The following is a 22,810-nucleotide window of genomic DNA, read 5'->3' on the forward strand; positions in this document are numbered from 1 at the left end:
GTGGCAGGGCAGAAGGAAGGAAGCGGACCCACCAAGCAGTGTGTGTTTCACTGCTAAGCCAGAAGCCAGCTCCCCGGAGACCAAGTCACTTAATTCTCCTAAGGCCACTTAAATAATCCACAGTGACCCTGCCTTTGAACCCAAGGCTTCCAGACTCCAAACTCCTCCTTCCAGCCTTCTCCACTGTTATTAGGCAAGATTCCAGGGTTGCCTATGGGGGTAGTTCCTCTTGCCCCTGACTCTTCTCACTTAACAAGAATCCATCCCTACTTTCCATTTTGCTGGGCTCATAGCAGAGACCCCAGGCAGAGCCTTGCAGGGAATAACCAGTGAGGCTCTGTGCCCCTCCTGAAGCCTGGCAGGACAGCTGTCTAGACCCCAGGAACTCTCACTTTCTGAGCAGGCGACTCCAGCCCCGTACCGCACGCCTCCCTCAGGGCAGGCCACGTCCTCCCCGTCGTGTCGGCAGTGCGCCAGGGACAGCTCCGTTCCCGAGCACTTCACACCACTCATGACCACCTTGTTGGCGTTGATGTTTCCATGCCAGTACCAGGTCTCCTGTGTGAACCAACAACAACAAATAGCCAGCACATCACCTTAAATTGTCACTTTCCCACATTCTATCAAATTTCAGTCTCACCAAAACACCCAAGGCTTTCTGATCCCATTTTTCATATGGAGACAGCCAAGACACAGTCACTTACCCAAGTCATGCAGTTTGTTGGTGGCAGCGCAAATGAGGCCCGCCCCCTGCACTTGGATTCTGCCCCTCTCCCCTTTTGGAAAGCACACCTAAGAGTGTGCTCAATGCTATGTATCAGGAACAGCAGCCATACTGCCTGCTCCCTCTTCCTGAGCCCTGGGCAGACATTACTAATCTATCACAGCACTCTCCTCTAAGCCTGACTGTGCTCTCAGAATCCTTCTCACCACCGTGCTCCAGGGAGACACCACCAACTGATCAGGATTGGCAGGAGAGAAGAAATCTAGTCACATTTGTCAATAGTTCCATCTTCATACATCTCATTGGTTCTGATTTTCTAGAGAACCTATGCACTCCTCATCCTCTAGAGAGAAAACTGGGGCCTCGGGAAGGGATAAGGCCTGCAATCAGCGTACTGAGGTCAAGAGTAGGCCCATCTCACAGCCTCCGCTGTGAGAATCAGGTGTCTTAGGAAGGCGCTGACGGGGAACAAAAATAGCCGGACGGCCACTCTGTTGCAATGAGCACTGTTCTTCTACACTCCATGGAGAACCAGCGAGTGCCTTGGCTGGTCAAAAGCAGGATCAGCAGAAACATGATGTGGCAGTGCGAAACCAGGCTTCCAGACGGCCCCGGGTACCAGAGGCCTGCCCCTTCCTTCTGGGTGGTTTGTGGAGTTGCCACAGGGCTGCCTGGCTGAGTTCTCCCATGTCGCTACTAAGAAACCCCTTCCTCAAGCAGCCACCCAGGGCACAGGGGCTGAAGTCAGGTTAGCAAAGTGAGATGGGGGTGCTCCGGACATTTTCCTGTTCTGGGAGAAGCTTAAGAAAGGTGTTTATAGAGCCTGGATATTGAGGACCTGGACTATTTGTTCCATGTTCACAGAGAGGCTGGGAAAGGTGGCAAGTCATTATGTAGCCAGCTGGTGGGGGTCCAATTGGGAAGTGACCTCCAGCCTCCCGGCTCCCACTCCTCTTGCCCCTGGCCTCTTTCTGACAATGTTCCATCCCAGGATGGGGTCCAGAGGGCAATGATTTTTTAATCCAAACCACTGCTTGTCTTTCTTCTGTTCCTTTCTGATGGGGGGTGGAGCCTAGCTGCCCTTGGCTGAGTCACTTCTGAGCTGGCGGCAGGAGTGTGCAGCGGCTGTGAAAGGGTCCTGAAGCAAGGCTTGGGGAACTGCCAGCCAACCAAGGAGAGGATGCATGGATGTGGACACAGCGAGGATGCATGGATGTGGACACAGCGAGGAAGCATGTTGTGGGAAAAGGGGCCAGCAAGGGAGTGAGCTAAGACAGGGGTCTCCACCCCCCTGGTACTGGTCTGAGACCTGTTATGAACCCGGCCACTCAGCAGGAGGTGAGTAATGGGTGAGTAAGTGAAGCTTCATCTGCCTCTCCCCATTGCTCTCTATCGCTCACATTACTGCCTGAAGCATCCATCCTGCCCCTACCCCGTCTGTGGAAAAGCTGTCCACAAAACCAGTCTCTGATGCCAGCAAGGCTGGGGACCACTGAGCTAAGGCGTCTGGGGTGTTGGGTTGGGTGGTCTCCACATGCCACCCCCCCATAGGACTGAGTGGCTTCCCCCTGCAAAAGTCAGCTCGGGACACCACAGAATGAGCCCCTGGCATGGTCAAGCCCGGTGCACAGAGCTGAGACCCGAAACCAGAGTCCAGAGAGTGCATGACCCATGCAAGGACTTGGGCCTGCAGGGGACAGAGCAGTGGAGGACAGGATGAGGTTTTTCCTCCAAGTCCATGGCTCTCTACCTCCTGGGAGTCACAGAAGACAGGGGCTGACGAGAGATGGGCAGGATAGGACTGGATGCAGGGTTCAAGGCCCTCGGCGGTGGGGTGGGGGTGGGGGCTTCTCACCTGGAAGGCATTGCTGGCAAACCCCAAGCCTAGCTGCCGGCAGACGACCATGGCCTCCACAATGCCCCAGTTCTCGCCGCATACCATGCCCCATACGAGGGACCCGTTCCTCTCCACCAGCACCTCCACTCGGCCCTCGTAGGGGTTTCGGCCCCCGTTCAGGCGCAGCTGTGGAGGGAAAGGAAGGCATGATCACTGGGAGGGGAAGGCAGGTTGATGCCCCACTATGGTACTGCCTTCAGTCTCAATTTCCCCAAGGCAGGGGGTCCTGCCTGCGACACAGAAGGCTGGCATTACTGAGAACCTGCTGTGTGCTGGGCATCGTGCCCAGCATGGTCTTCTGCATTAGGTGCCCCTCCCCTGCCCTACTGCAGCCATCCTAGGACCCTAGATGCCAATACAGCCGGGGAGACCCACTGACCCCACTATAGACCTACTGATCTCACTGTAGAATCTGCCTCCACTTCCCATGAGCCCACCAGGGGGGTGGGTCTCAAATCAGATACTTGGAAAGAGGCAATAAGGAGCCTTAAAATGGTAGAATCCCCCGATTCTTTCTGGGACCATTTTCTCCTCCCCACACCCTCTCCTGTACCCCAGTTCCAGCTCCTGATTGCATCTCCTCCCACAACACCCCCTGCTGTCCTTTCCAGAAGAACTCTTACTTGACAGTCCCACCTGGCACCTCGGAGACCCCAAATCTAACTGGTCCTCTTTTTCTCTCTACACCTAAACCTGTGCTCTACCTCCCCCTCATTCTCTGTTTCAATGAAAGGCACTACCACCTGCCCCAGGGGCAGCAAACCGCGTAGGGTGAATGCAGGGACCACAGTATGTAAATAGCGGGGCTCAGCTGTGTGCCCAGAAACCATATTTACAAATACAGGCAGAGGGATGGATTTGCACTGCAACAGATAGTTTGCTGATCCTGAATCTATTCTGTTAGACAAGCCAGAAATCTAGGAGCGAGCGTCAGCATCGCCCTCTTTCTTATCCCTGACATCAGGAGCTCCCAACCAACCCCCTCCACTCCTGCCTGTTAGGAACTGGACTGCACAGCAGGAGATGAGCAGGGGGACAGCAAGCGAAGCTTCACATCTATATTTGCTCCCCATCACTCTCCCATCACCCCCAGATGGACAGTCTGGTTGCAGGAAAACAAGTTTAGGGCTCCCACTGATTCTGCAATATGGTGAGGTGTATAATTACTTCATTATATATCACAAGGTAATAATAATGAAATAAAGTGCACAATAGAGGTAATGCTTGAATCATCCAGAAACTATCCCCCTCCCAACCCATCCTGGTTGGTGGAAAAAACTGTCTTCCATAAAACTGGTCCCTGGTGTCAAAAAGGTAGGGGACTGATGCCCTACATCCCATCAGAATCTTCCTCCATGGATTTTATCTCCCAAGTCCCTCCCACTTACGCTCCTCCCTCCAGCTCCATCCTTATCCCTCTTCCCAGGCACCTTCACCTCTCGCCTGAAACAGCCCTCCTCACCTCCCTCCCACTGCCTCTCCTCTTGCCATCACTGACCTATTCTCCATGCAGAACCCAGAGTCACTTTTACCTCCAGGCACACAGTCTTCTTTCCGTTTCCATGGCGACCTAACTCTCCTGACCAAGTTACACAGTAAGTCTCATTTCACACTGAAGTCTATTACATACAGAGGCCCCTTTGCTTTTGGCTGGTCCCACTCATCTTTCCAATTCTATACCCAGTGGCACTTCTCTCCAACGGGGGTCAGTGCCCACTTACACAGTCTCTCTCTATATCTCCTTCTTAGCATTCTTGACAATTATAATTAAGCTAATTTATAATTTTACAATTTAATGGCTGTCTCTCTGATGATATATAAGAGCCAAAGAGCAGAGCTGTATTGGTCCGGTTTACTGGAGGGTCAATAACTAAGACGGCACCTCTCAGATGTTAAGTTCATGACACAATTCCTTTTGGAATGGATGAATATAACACCAGGCTTACAGAATGAAAGCATGGACCAACACATGAGTCCAAGCCCATAAAGGGAAGCAGGATAAGGTATTTGGATTAAGGACTGGAATTTGGGGGAAGGGCTCTGAAAATGCAGTCCTTAATCCAAGTACCTTACCCTGCTTCCCTTTATGGTTCTAACAATTCATCCCTTTGAGATAAGACCTAATACTCCAGGAATCTTCAGCTGTTTGTTTGCCAGTCCTTAGCAACAGCACAACCCTTAAGTCATAGGTCTTAATTCTTATTGACTTGGGGGCTGGGAGGGTCACGAGGTCAGCCAGCAAACAGACAGGCCGAGGGCAGTCCTGACCTTAGATCTATCTACCAGGGCTGAGCCGATGCATAAGTGGCATATATGGTTCCTGTAAAGTGCTCAAACAGGGCCTGGCACTCAGTGAGTGCTGAGGAATCTCAGATATCATCACAGCAATGATCATCATTAGGGTGGGAGTCCCAGCAGGAAGCAACCTTTCCTCAGAGGACCTAGAAGAGGTCAGAGCAGGTAGGAAGAGGGCTGGCCCTCGGAAGACTGACATTTGACTTCCTGAGTGCCTCTGGGCTGGAGGAAACCCCAGTCCAGGTGCTGGACACTGGCTATGGATTGCACATCACCTGTGACTAACATATCTTTGTTGTTGTTTAGTCACTCTTGTGACCCAATGGACTGTAGCCCACCAGGCTCCTTTGTCCATGGGGTTTTCCAGGCAAGAAAAGCAGAGTGGGTTGCCGTTTCTTTCTCCAAGTGATCTTCCCAACTCAGGGACTGAACCCACATCTTCTGCATTGGCAGGTGGATTCTTTATCACTGAGCCACCAGGGAAGCTGGATCTATATAAAAACAAATAAGCAGGCAGAGCCATGGAGAAAGTCCTAGAAAGGCCTGAGCCTCAATGGGAGGCAAACCAGCCAGCTCCAACATCCACAGGAAGGCCAGCAACCCTTGGGGAGGGTGTACCTTCAATCCATCGGGATGTCTCCAAGTAACTTCAAGCCATCCCCTCTGTTCATTTGAGATCTAATGAACGCCTGTATTTCATCCTTTATGTGCTTACTGAACTCTGCCGGTAATGTTGGCACCTCCTCAGAAATGAAGTGAATTGTGTGTAATTCCCCAGATCCATTCATTCATCCAGTATTTATTTGGCTTTTATTATGTGACAGGAGCAGGCTTCCCAGGTGGCTCAGCGGTAAAGTATCCGCCTGCAATGCAGGAGACTCAGGAGATGTGGGTTTGATCCATGGGTTGGGAAGATCCCCTGGAGGAGAGAATGGCAACCCACTCCAGTATTCTTGCCTGGAGAATCCTATTGACAGAGGAGCCTGGCAGGTTACAGCTATGAGGTCGCAAAGGACAGGACTGAACTGACTTAGCAGGCATGCATGAGACAGGAGGAGTGCTGGAAAATTCACAGGCAAACTTTCAGAGCGCTTACCTTGTCCCCCGCCCTATGTAAGCCCTTTATGGACATTCGGTCCTCACAGCATCCCTAGGAGGCAGTGGTACCATGTCATCCCCATTCACAGATGAGGGGAGTCTCAGATGGAGTAAGCATCTCTTCATTACCATAATAAACCACCTCCAAACCATCCACCTAAGCCTGCTTCTTCAAGGGTGCTTTTGTCCCAAAGCAGGAATCGCTGAGTCAGAACGGAGGACCAAATTTGTGCCTTACAGTCAGGATAGAGAACTCCTCCTGCTGGGAGGTTGGGGTCCTGAACCTTGGGCCCCATGTTTTGAGGCCTTTATAGTAAGTCCCCTACATAGGAAGTAAATCCCCTTCAAGTTGCAGATTTTCAAGGATGCGAATGTGCCGTTCCTGCCAGCTGCTGTACTGTACTACTGTACTTTTCAAGGTACTGTACTACAAGAGTAAAAATGTTTTCTTTGTTTTTTATGTATTATTTGTGTGAAAAGTATCATAAACCAATTACACTACAGTACTAATAAATAGCCAATTGCGCTAGCCTGGGTAGCCAGGCTAACTTTGTTGGACTTACAAACAAACTGAACTTACAAACCCACTCTGGGAATAGAACTGGTTCATGTGTAGGGGACTTACTGTATTGTCCATTGGAGTCAGACTGGGTCCTGAGGCTTAGGATACTAAAGCTTTAATCACTAAAGTATTAGTCATTCAGTTGTGTCCGACTCTTTGTGACCTCATGAACTAATGCCTGCCAGGCTCCTCTGTCCGTGGAATTCTCCAGGCAAGAATACTGGAGTGGGTTGCCATTCCCTTCTCCATGAATCACTAAAGCTCGTGATTTTGTGCCTTGTGAAAACCATCTCCAGTTGCCTCCAAGCACCTATAGCTTTGGCAAGGAGTGGTGTGCCAACCCCTCACACACACCCCCTCCCCACCCACCTGGTCTCCTGTGTCTCCAGCCTCCTGGACTGATTATGGCCTGGAGGACACTGTCCAGGACAAACGACAGCAGGGACTGTGATGGCGACCGCAGGACTGATCTCTAGGCCACAGGCTGAGCCCTCTAATGGCTTGCATCCTGATTTAGGGAGTCTGGAGCCTTCCCTCTCTTTGGGAAGTCCAGATGCTCTTCCCTTCCCCTCCTCGTGGTTTCCGAGTTCCAGCACCAAGGCTGGTGGAGCCGCAGGTGTGCACAGAGGTACACCCTAGGGCACCAGAAGCCGTGGGCAGGGACCCCTCCTGGGGGCTAGGTTAGCACTGAAGTTCAGAATGTCCTGATGGCTTAGGTGGTAAAGAATCCACCTGCAATGCAGGAAACCTGGGTTCGATCCCTGGGTTGGGAAGATCCCCTGGAGCACTCCAGTATTCTGGCCTAGAGACTTCCATGGACAGTCCATGGGGTCATAAAGAGTCGGACAGGACTGAGAAACTTTCACTTCACTCAAAATGCCAGTGGGCAGTGCTGATGGATAATTGGGTTTATTATTATTTTTTATTTCGCTAGGGACTGTGCCCTGCCTTTTTGATTGCACTGGCAGCTAGCTCCCTCTGTGGCCCCTCTCCTAGGCACTTCTCCCCCCTAAAAAAAGACTTCATTTTGTTACCCTAAAGTTTGCAAAAATTAGGACTGGGGAGCCTGAAGAATTCCGAGTCCAAACTTTTTCCCGCTACCAGGGGGCAGTGAGGCTCCCAAGTTTGAGTCTCAAAATGAAGACTTGAGTCTTATATGAGAGTCACCTATATTGAGTCTCAATATGAAGGTTCCTGTCTCTAGGGCTCTCTTTGGGAGGATTCCTGTCCTTTGTCCCCCACTGTCTGTGCAGCCCAGGTTGCTTGGCCAGGTGTTCCTGTCCTAGGTTCTAGAGCCAACAGAAGTCTTAGAGGCTCTGGCCCAAGAACGTGTCTGCACACTGACTCTGGGGCAAGGAAAACATAAGGCCTTCAATGGGAACTGGGGCCTCTCCTTGAGACACTTCCTAAAGCTCCAAGCTGTGGCCATTCCGCCAAGGCTGAGCAGGCCTGGAGCAACCTCTGTAACAGGCAGCAGAGTTTCATTGCCCCTGGAAGAATCCAGGCACCTCAAGATGTATTGGGGGCCTTTTCTCGTTTCCTAGAGGAGACTGGGGGTTGCAAGAGAGGCTGGCCATGAAGTTCAAACTCAGCCCAATACATAGCTCTCCATTCCCAGGGCTCCCCTCCTGGGCACCCCATTCCAGAAGTGATCTGGCTCGAAGTTCCAGTATCCATGGAACCCCAAGAGATCATGGGGTCAGCCAGGAGCCTCTGACCCACACCCTCTCCACCTCATTACCCCTCAAGGATGCCAGGGGAGGTCCATCCTTCTCCAAATTTCTTAAAACAATCCAAGGCATTTCTTTTTTCCTATTCCTTTGGTTCTTCGTGGCAGTAGTATGCAGTTTGAAAAAAGGGAGTGACATGCAGGATACTGAATTTTTCCGAGCATGAATAGAGAAAACAAAACACCTACCTCCAGCCCAAAATACAGCGAGGCCGCCCTGTATTTTGATAAGGTTGCAGTTCACCAGTCCCTCATCTGTTTTTGGAGGTGGCAGGTAGGAAGCGAGGTAACAGGACCCAGATGTTAACAGGCAAGCAAGCACTGGCACTCTCCAACTCACATTCCACACGTGGGCATGGTCCTGCCATCCAGACAGGGCCAGGCCCACAGTTCAGAAGGGAACTGGAGGTCAGCAAGGCTGCCAGGGGACCCTGTGTGGACGAGCTCGCCTGGTAAACCCACCTGCCACCCCCAGAGCCTTCCCACCTTGGCATGTCTCCCCAGCAATGAAAGAAACACAGCTTGGCTGTGGCTGAATGGATGAAACCTCCCAGGTTCATGTCTGTGAGTTTTATTTATTAGTCATTCAATAAAAAGTCAATTTCTTAAAGAACTGGGGGTTGGAAGGGAAGCTAGGAATCACCTCTCTCACCTCCTTATTTTCCAAGGAGGAAACCGAAACCTGAAAGAGATTAATTAAGGAATCAGCCAGTGAATGATAGTAATGAACTGACTTGTGCACGCATGCTTAGTTGCTCAGTTGTGTCCAACTCTTTGTGACCCCATGGACTGCAGCCCACCAGGCTCCTCTGTCCACGGGATTCTCCAGGCAAGAATACTGGAGTGGGTTGCCATTTCTTCCTCCAGGGAATCTTCTTACCCAGGGATCGAATCTATGTTTCCTGCATTGGCAGGTGGATTCTTTACCACTGCAGATCTTTTACCACCAGAGAAGAAAGCCCTTCCAGGGGATAGAAATGGCCAGATTCACGCATAAAGCTTCCCACACCCCACACTTAAGCACAAGGCTCACTTTCTAGAGTCCGAAGGGCCCCTGAAAGGATGAGAGTGTTTTGTGCTAGGAGTGTGGTGCCCCCACTGGCATGCCTGGGCACACAGCCTGCCTCAGCTCCACCCACCATAAAGCCCTTGTGGAAAACCTCATTTTCTTTGGCCTAGGCCTTTCATTTGGGTTGAAAACCCCATTCCACCCAAGTCTAATCTGTCTGAAGTGAATGGTACCCCAGCGCACGGGGACTCTTGGCACGTCAGCTTTTGGAGCTCTATTATAACTTTCTTGGAATGCTGCTCAGCAATTAGAGATGGCAAGCCTTTCCCACAGCTGTGGGGCTTGGCCCACGCCCCTGCTCACTTACAAGCAAATGCTTGGCTCAAAGGAGAGGTGTCGAGTTCACATTTTTAGCCCCATGGGGCAATAAGTTGTTGTGGCTAACCAATTCAGTAGTGCCTTTGACATGATGATGCCAAGGTCAAGAAGCAGTGTCAGAGCCTGGCTGGAGAGCCATCCTGTACCCCAACATGTCTGCATTTGCTCATTTTAAAAAATAAGCCCTCAAGAAGCTCTTCCAATGTGCCAGCCTGGTGACCAAATTCATGGTTTAGCACAAAGCATTAGATAGGATTTACCAGGCCTTTTTGGAGGATGGGCTAGACCTCCCAGCAAAATCTTGTTGGTTATCCCTGTAGGGATAAGTCGGAAAGTCACCCACATGAGGGTACATGATGCAGGTTTTTAGAGACCCCGTCTCAGGAAGGGAGGGGTGTGTATCAGACATAATGCTATTAAGGTTTCCTTTCCTTTCCCTCTGGAAACCAAAGTACAGTGTTCGGCCCCAAATACTGGCTACATCGTGCTTACATCTGTGTGCTTTACAGACCAACTGTGGTTCCTCTGGGTCTTTGGAAAGGGCCGTTGCCAAGGGGACCACAGGTGTTGCAGTCCTTGAATCCTTCGCAGTAAGCAATGAGTTGCAATCACACTGTATGTCCAGCCCCAGAGTACGGCGGGGCACACAGAGGATCCCCAACATCTGAGGACAGTGGAGCTTATCCATGTGTCTTTTCATCTGGCACCTTCACCAAAGCCAGGTGACAGCCACTGAAGGTGACAGCATTAGAGCCCAACAACTTTCTGAACTCATCATCAAAGTACCTGTTGGCAAGCTTCAGCCTGAGACCATCTGGTCTACCCTTTCTATGGATTCAATGACCAAAACATAACAGTCCCCTCTGGGCATCCAGGCTCCTCACCTTTTTCTGGAAGCCCATGGCGGGGATGTTACATCTCACAGCAGCATCTTCCTCATGATTGCAGCCCTGAGACTCAGCATTGAACTTGCAGTCTATGATGGACTTCTCATTCCCCGTGCACTCGATTTCATTGAGGTGAATGGGTCCTATCCCTGGGAATAGAAAATGAACATGCACTATGAAAGCTTCCACAAGAAAGTTTCTGCAAGGGGAAAGGAAGTCCCAGACAGTAAGAACATGCCTCTCCCATCCTCAGAATGTTCCCAACTGCCTCCCACAATAGCTCAATGACTCAGGCCTCTTCTACCTGGAGAGAATGTTGTCTTGGGAGTCACTTCTCCCACAAGAACACAGGTTGTTACTAATTGATGTGGCCTTGACCAACTCACTCAGCCTCTTTGAATACTGGTTTTCTCACTGAAATAGAGGAGCTAGTCTAGAGGGCATTTAAGTTCCCTTCTCAACTTGTACACCCTGTGTATTGACGAATCCTAAAGGGGCAACTCTCACAGAGTAGTCGGACTCCCAGCAGGAAAGAGATGGCATTCTCAGATTGGATGATCTGAGTTACAGAAAGGAATTTTAAAAATAAAAATAAGAACAAAGCATGAGAAAATCACAAAATCGCAATGGATAGTCCATTGTGTGGACTAATACCACCCCCAGGCCCGCAAGAAAGAAAAGTGTCTGTCGCTCAGTCATATCTGACTCTGCAACCCCATGGACTGTAGCCCACCAGGTTCCTCTGTCCATGGAGCTCTCCAGGCAAGAATACTGGAGTGAGTAGCTGCTCCCTTCTCCAGGGATCTTCCCAAATCAGGGCTCGAACCCAGGTCTCCCGTATTGCAGGCAGATTCTTTACCATCTGAGCCACCAGGGATGAGGGCAGGATGTTAATATCTGGTCCAGGAGAACAAAAGAGCCTTGTGGGGAGGTCACCTGTTAAGAGCTATTACCCTCAGTGAAGGGACACAGTGGCCCTCAGAGAGAATAAAGACCCAGCTCCTCCCCATCTCCAATCTCCCCCAGTGTTCCCTGCGGGCCACATCCAAACCTGCCTTCCAGGGCCCTGAACCACGTGGACAAGGAGGAGCGTGGAGCCGCAGGGGCAGACAGAAGACATCCCACAGGGACCCCTAATGCACATGTGGGAAGCTTTCCCTACAGGCACCGGGATGGCAAGGGGGAATTCCCCACTGCTGGGGAGAGGGAATCCCTAGTTTGTCAGTATTCAACTCAACTCACTGCACAAAACCACCTCTCCTCTGTCTAGCCCATAAAGATGGATCCAAGTCTAGTTCTTTCTGGGAGCTCTGGGCTGCTTCGACTCCCACCTTGGGCCTTGCCCTGCTCCGTGATCTCCTCTCTATCTTGATCTTCACCATCATCCTCTGGTTTGGGTCCATCCCTCAGCACTCATCTGATCCCATAAAATCTCCCATCTTTATGATGACCCTCCCCTGACTCCACACCTCCTTCTGGCTTGTCACTTTCCTCCCCTTCAGAGTGAACTTGAAAGAGTCATCTGCTTTTGTTCTTTCTGCTTTCAGCAGGAGGACCTTTCCTAATCTGCTTCTCCACAGCATCTCCCTAACTCAGGAAGCAGCACCTCCATCCTCCTGGTTCTTGCCAGAACCCAGAGGCATCACCTCCTCCTCTTTTATCCACAGACAAGCAACCCATCATCATGTCCTATTCACTCCCCCCAAATCTCAGTGCTTTTCATTTCTGCCACTCATCTAACTCTGTCACCTCTCATTTGGACAAATGACATAGCTTCTAGTCTCCCTCCTGCTTGTTTATTCCAAAATATTCCCCACGCACAACCCAAGAGATTTTTTAATGCATGTTTAATCATGTCACTCCCCTGTCTTAATCCCTGTAATAGTATCTCACTGCAGTTCAGGGTACCATTAGTTCCCAAATGGTCCAAACAGGGACCAGCCTCCACAAAGCGTCCCAGCTATGCTTGCTCCTCCCCAGCTTGACCACATGTCTCTCCTTTGGCTATTCCTTCTGCCTAGACCCTCTTCCTCCTTCTCCTCAGCAGTGAACTCCTGCTCAACCTTCAGGGCTCAGGTCTGATGTCACTTCAATGGCACAACCTTTCTAAGCCTCATCTAAGCTGGGTCCCCTCAGGTCACCTCCACTGAGCACTCCACTTCATGCTGTATTCTGGTGGCTCTCTATTCAATGTCTGCCTGAATCTCCACTGGGCTGCAGGTCCCACAAGGCAGGCATTACATCTATGTTTCTTGGGGATTACCAACCAGAAACTAGCAAATAGGAGGTGCTGCAAACAGTATCTGAATGGACACCCTTGACTTAAGTAAGTGCCTGTTGATTGTCAGCCTCTGTACCAGTGTTGGGGACTCACAGAGGAATACAGCAGTCCCTGTCATGACAAGCTCACAGTATGTGCCTGGGGGATGTAGACACTTAGACAGACTTGTAACATAATGTGGTACATGATAAAGATGGAGGTAACTCTCTGCACTTTGGAGCCCCAAGGAGGGACCCTTGGCTCTGGATTTCTGGAGACACCTGGGATCTAGACTCTGAGGCCAGAAATTAACTTCTAGGAGCAACCCACTGTAATGGGTAAGAGCCAAGTTTCCATTTCCTTGGAAATTCATAAATGAAGAAGCTTCCAATTCCTTGGAATTTTATAAAATTTATAAAAACACATCAATCAGAACTTTCCTGATGTTTCAGTGGTTAAGAGTCTGTTCTTCCACTGCAGGAGGCATGGGTTCAATCTCTCATTGGGGAACTAAGATTCCACATGGCACATAGTGCAGCTCCCCCCTCACCCCCCAAAAAAAACCCCAACAAACACATCAGTCACTATGGCTAGAAACACCCAAGGACTTAGAGCAGAAACGCTGTGCAAAATACAGATTCCAAACAGAGACACTGAAGCAAGCAGGGCCATGGCTCATGAATTAAGATGGGCTCAGAAACAGGCAGCAACCTAGGACTTGGATGTGCAGTTAGAGCAGAGGCCTGTTAGATGATTATAAGGATGATGATGATGGCGGTGGTAATGATAATGGTGGTGATGGTGATGAAAATGGAGGCGATAGTGGTGATGATGATGGTACTGGTGGTGACAGTGATAATGGTAGTGGTGATGGTGGTGATGGTGGTGGTGATGAGGATGGTGGTGGTGATGATGGTGGTGATGGTGATGAGGATGGTAGTGGTAATGGTGGTGATGATAATGATGGTGGTGGTGATGATGGTGGTGATGGTGATGAGGATGGTGATGGTGATGATGATGGTGGTGACGGTGGTGATGGTGATGAGGATGATAATGGTGGTGATGATAATGATGGTGGTGGTGATGGCAGTGGTGATGGTGGTGGTGATGAGGATGGTGGTGGTAGTGGTGATGGTGATGATGGTGGTGATGGTGATGAGGATGGTAGTGGTAATGGTGGTGATGATAATGATGGTGGTGGTGATGATGGTGGTGATGGTGATGAGGATGGTGATGATAATGGTGGTGATGGTGATGAAAATGGAGGCGATAGTGGTGATGATGATGGTACTGGTGGTGACAGTGATGATGGTAGTGGTGATGGTGGTGGTGATGGTGGTGGTGATGAGGATGGTGGTGGTAATGGTGGTGATGACAATGATGGTGGTGGTGGTGGTGGTGGTGATGATGATGGTGGTGATGCGAATGGTGGCAGTGGTGGTAATCATGATGGTGATGGTGGTGGTGATGGTGGTGGTGATGAGGATGGTGGTGGTGGTAGTGATGGTGATGATGGTGGTAGATGGTACTAATATTTACTGAGCACTCACTATGTTTTAGATTCTGTCCTAAACACATTATTTATATTAACTCATTTCATCACCCCAACAACTCAATAGACTGGACCCCACTGGGGACCAAGGATAAGTAACAGTCCAACAGAGGAACCAGGACTCAAACCAGACAGTCTGACTCACAGCATGATTTTGCTGAGTTTCTGAAGTTCTTTCAGGAGAGTCAGGGGAGGAAATCCTTTGCTGGAAAGAGTGGCAGATTGCTCTGGAGAGGGCTGAGCCATTGAAGTGTCTATGTTCTCCATCATCTAGGGGTGCTCCCTCTGCCTCCTCCCTCCTAGAACACCTCCTGCTTTCTGCCCATCTAAGTAGAGGTCTGCCTTCAGGGAGCACTGTGAGTCCTTTCTCCTTTGTGGCTCAGCTTGAACAGCCTCATCTGCAGCATTTACTTTTTACATCTTTATTTCTTGCTTACAAAGCAGTAAGTTGCAGCTTCAGCCTTAGAGTAGATTCAGCCTGCGTCTCCTTGGGAAGTGACGGGACCTTTTTGAACTCCACTTTCCCCATCTGTAAAAGGCAATAACAATGTCTCTCTTGCAGGACTGGGCTTTTGAAGATTGAATGAGACCAATTGTGTCAAGTTACCAGGGACTCAATGAATGATAAGAATTACTGGGTTGCTCAAAAAGTTCATTTGAGTTTTTCCTGATATTATCAGGATAATTTCTTATATATCATCACCTATTTGTTAGTGTAAAATACCTTTGGTGCTATTTCTTATTTCGTCCACTTGAGCTAACTTCCTAGAGAGCAGAAACACTTACTAGAAATATCTGCGGAAGAAATGAATTCTCTGTTCCAGGCTCCAGCCAAAACAGTACTCAACAAATGTGTATGGATTGCTAAATTCTGAGACTGGACAGGAGAGAAGAGATTAACGCAAGAGCCTTAACACTTTAGACTCCAACTAACAACTGCTTGGAGCTTCCCAAGTGGCTCAGTGGTAAAGAATCCGCCTGCAATGCAGGAGACCCAGGTTCGATCCCTGGATCAGGAAGATCCCCTGGAGAAGGAAATGAAACCCACTCTAGTATTCTTGCCTGGGAAATCCCACGGACAGAGGAGCCTGGTGGGCTACAGTCCATGGGGTTGCAAAGAGTTGGACATGGCTTAGAGATTAAAAAACTGCTTAGTCTCCTTCTGGCCTAACCGATGTAAGGCCAGAAGGCTGTCTCTAGACATCTGGTGACGAGGCCTGGGAGGGCAGTACCCACTTTCCTGAAGCCTGCACATTCATGGCACACCAGGACAGAATAGAGATATGGAAGAGCCAGTATTTCTTACATTCTTCCCTATACCACCCAGTTTTGCTGTGAGTTGAGCAGGGTATGAGGTGTTACTGAAGAATACCAGCCTGGATGTCCAGCTGAGGTCGCCCAGCAGTGTCTGTGAGTTCCTAGCTCCTTTTGTTGATCTGGGTTTGATCCGCTGCATCGTGAACCCCAGCTTTGCCCTCATCCTGGGTTCTGGACTGTCCATCCTCTCATTATGCCTCCCCCACCTCCACCTTGGCCTAGCTTTTCCCTAACCTGAACCCTGTGACCACAGGCCTGGGGCAGGAGAAGGATGTGAGACAGAAGCCACGGCCAACCTCTCAGAACAATGTTATGGACTTTGGACCCACAATCAACTGCAGGTTGTCATTAGTTTTTGAAGATCACAGTAGAATAGACTAGGACAATGCAATCTGTTTTTCATGTTAGCACTGTTTCTGGAGACTTCTGTTTAGGCTTTACATGTGTGGCACATGCTGTCAGTATTTCTGATCAGAGATTTCAGGCCTGCTGAATTTCAGTCCTTTCAGAGTCTAAAAGGGACTGATCTCGAGCTGCTCCATCCAGCGCAGTGGCTGCTGCCTCACTGAGTCCCTGGAATGTGGCCAGTCCAGACTGAGATGGGCTGCAAGTGCAAAACACATCCTGCATTTCTGAGAGTCAGTACCCCACCTTTGAACTATCTCATCAAGAGCATTTATGTTGATCAAATGTTGAAATCATAATACTTTGGAAATATATATATTATTAAAGAAAATAGATTACTTAAAAGAATTTCACCTGTTCCTTTTTATTTGTTCTTTACATGGCTACTAGAAAATAACATTACATATGTGGCTTCAAAGAGTTGGACATGACCAAGCGACTAAAACTTGGCGTTTTATGTCTATTGGATAGCGTGGGTCTGGAGTGTTAGAATTTTCTTTTGGCTGCACCGCTTGGCATGCAGGATATTAGGTCCCCAGCTAGGGATTGAACCTGGGCCCCCTGCAGTGAAAACACAAAGTCTTAACCACTGGACCACTAGGGATGTCTGGGAGAGTTGGAAATTCTTGACCAAGTGGGTTGTTTAGCTGATCCTGCTTGTGCAACTGGAACTCATTCATTCATTTTTGATAAAATGAATATCCCCAGAGCACTATAGGGCTTCCCAGGCTGCACTGGTTGTAAAGAACCTGCCTGCCAAAGCGGGAGACAGAAGAGACGTGGGTTTGATTCCTGGGTGGGGAAGGTCCCCTGGAGGAGGGCATGGCAACCCACTCTAGTATTTTTACCTGGAGAATCTCATGGACAGAGGAGCCTGGTGGGCTACAGTCCATAGGGTCGCAAAGAGTTGGACACGACTGAAGCAACTTAGCACACACATACACAGCACACACAGAGTGCTATAAGCTGGGAATGGTGGGGAGGCGGGTGTGTAAACAGCGGGAATCCAGATGTGTTCAGGGGATCTCAGAAAACAAAGCACAGTGCCTGACTCTGACCTAACATCCATGCTGATGAGAATAGGAGGCTGGAGCCAGACAGAACGTAAGACACCATGAACCCAATGAAGAATCTGAGGCCCAGAAGGTTGCTCAAGGTCACCAAGCATGTAGGTGGCAGGGCCGGGACCAGGACTCAGATTGCCTAACCTGAGCCCTTGCCCTTTCACCACCATCGCTGTAGGTGTGGTCATTTGGTCCACAAGCCACAGCCTGAGCTGAGGACAGACCCTGTCTGCTCCTCTGTGACTTGACATCGAATGTGGACTTTTCCCTTCCTGTCTACCAGAGGTGATCTGTCCAGCGTGGCAGCAGGTGATAAATCATCCAATGGTTCTTTCAAGGACAGCACTGAAAATGCCAGCTGTCTCTTTCTCCAAGAGTTCCGTGGGCCCTTGGAAACGCTTGGCTGCTCTGGGCAGTGAAGTAATTAGGTCAAACAGCACACACCCATGAAAAGCGGAATGTTTATGTCATCCAGTGCTTGTCCACTCCTTGGAGTGAGTGGTCTCTGTCCTGGGGGCCTTGCCAGACCACAACAATGCACTAGCCAATGAGTACAATGGACTCTGGGGCTATTTGAGACCCAAGGGAACCACAAGGAGCTCACCACAACAGGGGAGGAGGAGGAGTGTCATGTGGGGTCACTACCAGCTGGCACTCAAAGTTCAAGTCCATCCAAGACCCTCAAACTTCAGTGGAAATACCCGGGAAGCTTGCGGGGGTTGGAGAACGGAGATAAGAGATGCTCTGAAGGTAAGCAGGATGAGACAAGGTGGGGACAAGGGAGAAACCTACACCCGAGAGTTAGAAGATGTAGGTTTCCATGCTTCTCTGCCACTAACCATGGGTGTGGCCTCAGACTTGCTCTCTGGAGCCTCAGATTTCTCATCTCTTGGACCAAATGACCTCTGAGCTCTTCTGCAGCAATACCATCTATGATTCTAAGATTCTCTCGGATCTACTGGCTATTATTTCCTTCAGGCTGTGATCAATGACCTAACCACATTCCTTTCTGCAGGGCGACGGCCCTATGTCTGACAGTGTGGAAACATCCTCTCCCCACAGGACAGGACAGCCCACCCTCGCCAGCAGCTCACTCTCCTTCCTCCCCACCCTCTCCAAACCACAGCAATCCCCCGGCTGCAGCAGCCTCCCTGGGGGTCAGTGGCGAGAAGATTCCAGATAACTGGTCTCCTCTGCTCAACACAGTTCTATGGGGGGAAGGCTGGACGCTCTCTGGGCTGCAGACTCTGGAGCGAAGATTCCATTCTCTGCAGGACAGGGGCTGACACGGAGCAATGGCCTTCACAGGGCTCGGGAGAGGAAGTTTCCTACTGTGCTGTCATGTCACGTTTACAACATTCCTCTCAACAGGGTGACAGGCTTGAAAGCCTCCTATACTTTTGCTCCTTGCTCAGAAGAAAGATTTGTTTGGGACACTTAACAAAAGCCAGGCCCCTTTTTTTCTTAGCAGCTCAAGACACTGGGAGAAGTGCAAACTGTTCCCAACCTCTGGTGGCAGGGAGAGAATGTTCATAGCGCTAACCTAAGCGGGGAAAGTAAGATTTGGAATTCTGTGCCTGGGGTGGTCCACAGCCTCATGAATTCCCAGTTCTTCTCCTGGAGAAAGAGCCTGGAAATTCCAGCTTTCTCAGTGGGGCCGTGGGGAGCACTGGGTTAGGAGCTAGGAAACCTCTGTTAGAATATCCAATGGTTGCTAATATGTTGTCTTATCTTGGTTGTTTACTTCCTTCTCGGGGCCTCAGCTTCCAAATCCATAAAATGGGGACAATGTTCTCTAACGCCCTTCCAGCTTGAACTACCTGGAGAGAGGTGTAGGACTGTCTAACAGAGCTGGGTGCTGGATATGTGGGTGTGCACTCTGTCATGTCTGACTCTTTGCGACCCCATGGACTGTAGCCCACCAGGCTCCTCTGTGCATGGAATTCTCCAGGCAAGAATACTGGAGTGGATTTCCATTTCCTATACCAGGGGATCTTCTCAACCCAGGGATAGAACCCGCTTCTCTTATGTCTCCTGCATTGGCAGGCGGGTTCTTTACCACTAGCACCACGTGGGAAGCAGGTGCTGGAGGGAAGAGGCAAAGCCAGAAGGGACTGTAAAGGACAAAGCCAGCCCAGGCTGGGCTCCCACGTGATGCCTTCTGTGAAGAGAGGCCAAGGAACACTCTTCCCACGCCTTACCTTGCCCCAGCCGGGAGCCCGTGATGGCCTCTTTGGCACTCCCGAAGCCCAGCTCTCTGCAGACCACGCTGGCAGACACCAGGTCCCACTTGTCGTCGCAGACGGTACCCCATTCTCCATTCTTGAGCACCTCCACGCGGCCCTCCCCGACGTTGGCACCACCTCTCAATCGCACCAGTGGTTGCTGAAGAGACACACCGTTTGCTGAGCACAGCCTACTCCCCTCTCTTCACGATGCCCCCTGGCTCCCCACTCCAAACCCAGGCACCAGACTGGGAGCTGACAGTGCTCCATCTGTGTGAGCGTCTGTGGAGGGGATGGAAAGCGCGCATGCTCACTCTTCAGCTCTGCTGCATGCTCCCTTTGCAATCTTTGTCCTGGACCACCGGGCAGCCCCTCAGGGACTCTCATCAACTCCTCATCCCACTCCATACCTGTTCTAGGGCATAACCACTAGTACTTCCCTCCACTCCCTCACTCCAGAACCTGAAGCTTCAGCACTATCAAAAGACGCTCCTACCCACAAAGTCTGCAGATTCCAAACGGATCCTAATTCTATCAGATGTGTAACAGAGTGCTTGTCCAGCCCTAGGGGAGATTCTGGGGCACTAAGGTGATCACACTGCAAGAATCCTGCCCTGCAGACCCATGAGAGGCAGGAGAAAGAAGACAGAGGGTGAGAGGGTGGGGCCTGACCAAGGCAGCACCAAGGCAGCCAAGACTTGGAGTTCTGCCCAGACAAGGGGATGGGGAGCCTCCCACTGGTTAAGACCAACATCTGTCCTGCAGCTGGACTTCTGCCTGGTCACTACTCCTGCTTCTGCCACCCCTGACTCTACTCCAAGCCCAGACCTGGACAGCCCTTCAGGAGATACAGCCCCACCAGACATTCAGAGAGAGTAGGTGGTTATAGTTTGTTGTTGTTCAGTCACTAAATCATCTCCCACTATTTTGTGACCCCATGGACTGCAGCATGCCGGTTTCCTCTGTCCATGGGATTTCCCAGCAAAAATACTGGAGTGGGTTGCCATTTCCTTCTCCAGGGGATCTTCCCAAATCAGGGATTGAACCCCCATCTCCTGTGTCTCCTGTATTAGCAGGTGGATTCTTTACCACCATGCCACCTGGGAAGCCCAGTTATAGTTTAATTGCCCCTAATTGCTCACCATCGGCCTTGAAGCCTTAATAGTCTTATGGGATTTATTTATAATTGCACAGGAGTAAGACCCACTCTTCCCAAGCATCTTAATCCCACTGGATCATACCTTACAAGATAGGAGATGGGTCATTTGACTCCCATCTGCCCACATAGCCTGCTTTGCATCAGTTTCTGTGTGTGTGTGTGTGTGTGTGTGTGTGCATGCACGCATGTTGGGGTGGGCAACTCAGAAGGCTGTGAGGCTCTGAACTATTGATTCTATTTGATTCAATACAGAGGGAGTATGAGGTAACTGTGCAGTGCTTCTGCGTGTGGGGATCAGACCAGAGTCATTGTTCTACTTTGGCCTCTGCAGTTCACAGCCCTGGACTCCATCCCACTCACTGATGGAGGCATCCCACTTCCATCCCACCCCTGAATGAGGCAGGCCTGGTTGGTGGTGGTGTCTTTCAAACATTAACATACACCAGTCACCTTGAGCTTCCCTCATGGCTCAGTCGGTAAAGAATCTACTTGCAATGCTGGAGACTGCAATGCATGAGATGCGATTCAATCCTTGGGTTGGGAAGATCCCCTAGAGAAGGGAATGGTAACCCCCTCCAGTATTCTTGCTTGGAGAATCCCATGGACAGAGGAGCCTTGTGGGCTACAGTCTACAGGGTTGAAAGTGTCAGACATGACTTAGCAACTAAAACCACCACCATCTCTAAGAAAACCACCACTGGTCACCTTGAAAGCCAAGACATAGAACAAGAGCTTCTGTCTCCATCTTCCAGTCAAGGTCTGCACCCCAATTTACTGACCTTGGGTAATGACCCTGGCACTAGAGGGAGAAGAAAAGAGGGACAGGGAAGGGCTGCAAAACCCCTCACTGGCTTCAGGAACCTTTATTCTAGCTTTAGCAGAACACGACAAATACAACTGCTGGATTCAGCCAGATGGCTGTAGAATCATGACCTTTCCCTTCCCCCACTTCCCTTCCCAAGCTGCCTAGCCAGATTCCAGGGTCCCCTTCCCATGGAGCGGACCATCCGTGACTCAAGCTTGTGGGAGGCAGAGTTCCAAGTAACCTCACCCCATCTAGCAGTGGCCAGGCAGAGTCAGCTGGCCCTGGAGGAAAAGAAAGAAGGGAAAATGTGATGTAAGCCTCGCTTGATCTTTTTTTTTTTTAATTGGTTTGGTATAACTTGATTCCTCCGCTTTCAACCACACAGTAAGAGGAATTCCAAAACAGTAGGACCTGGTGTTCTGGATGACACATGAGGCAAGCTCAGAGGCTCAGCCTGAGGCTGTGGAAAGGATGTGGCCATCAAATCATGTGGCTGGGGGAGCAGCGAGGGCCGTGGGGGCTGGCACTGTCCAGGTGTGCCTGTGTGGCCTGCCTGCACACGTGAGATGTGTGGTCAGGTCCGTGCAGTTTGGACGCCCCTGTGGGGCAGGGCTGAGGGTGGGGGAGGGCTGGCTGCTGGCCAGAAGTGTCTGGAAGACACCCCAAAGAGTTCCCACACCCTCTGGTCGATGCCTGGACTTGCTGCATTCACCTCATGCCTTTTATTTAAGGCTTATTCTTTTGTCCAAATACACCACCCCAGCCTTTCCAAATATAGCACCCAAAGCTGTTTATCTGGTTTCTGCATCAGTTTCCTGTTTCTACTGGATAAGTAGATAAGAGATCACTCCCCATCCACGAGCAGGTTGATAGATGTTGATGGAGAGGAGAGATTGGAGAGGGAGATGGGGTGGGGGGCTTCCCAGGTGGCACTAGTGGTAAAGAACCTGCCTGCCAATGCAGGAGACACAAGAGCTGTGGGTTGGATCCTCGGGTCAGGAAGATCCCCTGGAGGAGGGTATGGCAACCCACTCTAGTATTCCTGCCTGGAGAATCCCATGAACAGAGGAGCCTGGCAGGCTATAGTCCATAGGGTGGTACAGAGTCAGACACGACTAAAGTGACTTAGCACAAATGCACGCATGGGGGGAAAAATGGGGGAGGGGACAGCAGATGCAGAGTGGGGCTGCCTCAGCTTGGGGAGGGGCTGTTACTATCCTCCCTGCAATACCAAGTCCCAAGTTTCGTCCAGCACAGGGCGTCATTCCTTAGTAAATGATCAGCTCTCTTTCCCACACTATCTCGCTACTGTTCCCACCCACTGGCCTGGATTAGCAGTTTCCAGAACATGCATGTCACAGAGAACCTTTAGGGATATGTGCGAAAAGGAGAATGGGAAAAAGATGAGCCAACTAGTGATTTCTGAGGGAAGAGAGAATAGTGC

General features: G+C 50.4%; 1 protein-coding gene across 1 annotated transcript in view; it reads right to left on the bottom strand.

Moving 5' to 3' along the window:
* Window positions 1-22,810, bottom strand: part of LOXL2 (lysyl oxidase like 2) — a 113,146-nt gene that overhangs the window by 23,167 nt on the left and 67,169 nt on the right. The window contains 4 exon segments of the mRNA NM_001099053.1: window positions 393-558; window positions 2,580-2,747; window positions 10,577-10,728; window positions 19,379-19,562. Coding sequence (NP_001092523.1) covers window positions 393-558; window positions 2,580-2,747; window positions 10,577-10,728; window positions 19,379-19,562 — 670 coding nt within the window.

Source organism: Bos taurus, chromosome 8, assembly GCF_002263795.3.
Source record: "Bos taurus isolate L1 Dominette 01449 registration number 42190680 breed Hereford chromosome 8, ARS-UCD2.0, whole genome shotgun sequence".
Taxonomy (NCBI): domain Eukaryota; kingdom Metazoa; phylum Chordata; class Mammalia; order Artiodactyla; family Bovidae; genus Bos; species Bos taurus.